Consider the following 1,831-nt stretch of genomic DNA (forward strand, 5'->3'; position numbering starts at 1 on the left):
CATGCATGTTGTCTAAACTCTAGGTAGAAGATGGTTTAATAGATTATCTATAAACTGTTGTCTCTGAGTAATGTTAAAATGAAAAAAATGAGTTGTATATATATTAAATCCCCATAAAATTAATCCAAAAGTAGCCAACCAATGACTACCTAACAAAATATCATCCAACCAATATAGACTAGCAAAAAACCCTCAATCAAGTTGGCAAATCAGAATATTTCCTCAAGTCAACAACTAATTTCAATTGGATAATTTACAAACCAAATTACTTATTAAGATGTTATGTAAGCTTACTTATCACACCCAACAAATAATTACTTATTGCCGAATTTCACTCGTCAAAGCAAGTTCACTTATGGAATTGTGATGGAAGAGATAACAACACGAGATGAAAGTAGTAATATATGTCCAGCTGGGCAAAGGGTGTTGCCAAGTGGAGGCGTAAGTGCTGATGGACCTCCGACAACCCTCAGTGGCACTGGCATTGACCGAATGGCATTCTTACAGGCTAATATAACAAGAGACAACACAAAGTTTGTCAATGGAGCAATTGTGGGTGAAAGAAATGTATTCCAGGTAAGCAAATTGATAAAAGTTCATAAATAAGTAAAATATCAAGAGTATTTCTTGAGGAAACTTGATGAGTTGATGTTAGATGATTACTGAGTATTTTCTTCCTCGCTGTGTCTTTCTAATACCCGTGTTCTTGACTTTTTCTGCAGCTAGACCAGGGTCTTTTCATTGGCAGTAAGTTCCCATTTTTTAATCATCACCGGCTGACTTGGACCAAATTCCTCCAGCTGAAGACAGTGGAAGAAGGTGCTGGTAACCCTCCACCCCCAGTAATAAGTTGTTGGCAGAGAAGAAGCAGGGTATCATATATTAAACACCTTATTCGATCAGAATTCCAACCAAAACCTTGACAAGGGACCAACGGTTTTAATTAGGCATGTCCATAAAACCAATAATGCAATCAAACAGGCTTTTCCACGAAAATGGGCAAAAATGGGAAACAATGAAATCCGGATCAATAATCACATTGGTCACTGAAAGAAAAATAAAAAAACTGAACATGGTTACAAATTTAAGATTAACAGGGTTTATGGCCCATCAACACTACTGTCCAATAATTAGATGACACTGAATCCAATATATAAATGCCAGACAGTCCAAACAATCAAGAAAAAGGGAGCGATAAATTAGAAAATGACAAATTCCAGTATGATAAATCATTTATAAAAATTAAAAAAAACTGCTAACTTCATATATATTAAAACAGTAATCGTAATTGATACTGATTAATTAAAATTATCAAATTTTGGCAAATAATAATTCGAGAAATAAAAAAAGATTTATGAATAAATAAATTATAGAAGGCAGAGAGGTAACTCATGTTGGGGTAATTTTTTAGACAATTTAACTTAAAAGAAGGTAATTTTTACCATCATGGGAGTTGAATCCATTCATCTTCGTCCCGTATATAACTAGCTTTTTCCTCATCAAGTTCGTCAACATTGGGAAACATTGGCAAGTGCAGCTCATTCTCAAGTTCTATTTCTACGGATCCATCATTTGCATCGTCACATTGTTCATAACAGTTCTTTTCCGGTAATTTCAACACGACATACCAATGTTTTTCAAGAGGATCATCAATGTAACAAACCTGTTTAACATGTTTCCCTAGCACGAACGAATCATTTACGAAACCTAATTTGTTCAAATTAACAATTGTATATCCCAAGTCATCTACCTTAACCCCCTGGTTCATATCTACCCAATTACAACGAAATATTGGGACTCTAAATTTGTTATAGTCCAACTCCCATATACT

General features: G+C 34.5%; 1 protein-coding gene across 1 annotated transcript; it reads left to right on the forward strand.

The window, feature by feature from the left end:
* Positions 1–332: 332 nt before the first annotated feature.
* Positions 333–1,050, forward strand: LOC141717535 (protein TOC75-3, chloroplastic-like). Its single transcript, XM_074522028.1, has 3 exons — positions 333–576; positions 723–872; positions 982–1,050. Exons 1-3 carry the CDS (start codon positions 367–369, stop codon positions 1,048–1,050), a joined length of 429 nt encoding a protein of 142 aa, XP_074378129.1. The 5' UTR covers positions 333–366.
* Positions 1,051–1,831: the final 781 nt, after the last annotated feature.

This window comes from Apium graveolens, chromosome 1, assembly GCF_009905375.1.
Source record: "Apium graveolens cultivar Ventura chromosome 1, ASM990537v1, whole genome shotgun sequence".
In the NCBI taxonomy this organism is placed as follows: Eukaryota; Viridiplantae; Streptophyta; class Magnoliopsida; order Apiales; family Apiaceae; genus Apium; species Apium graveolens.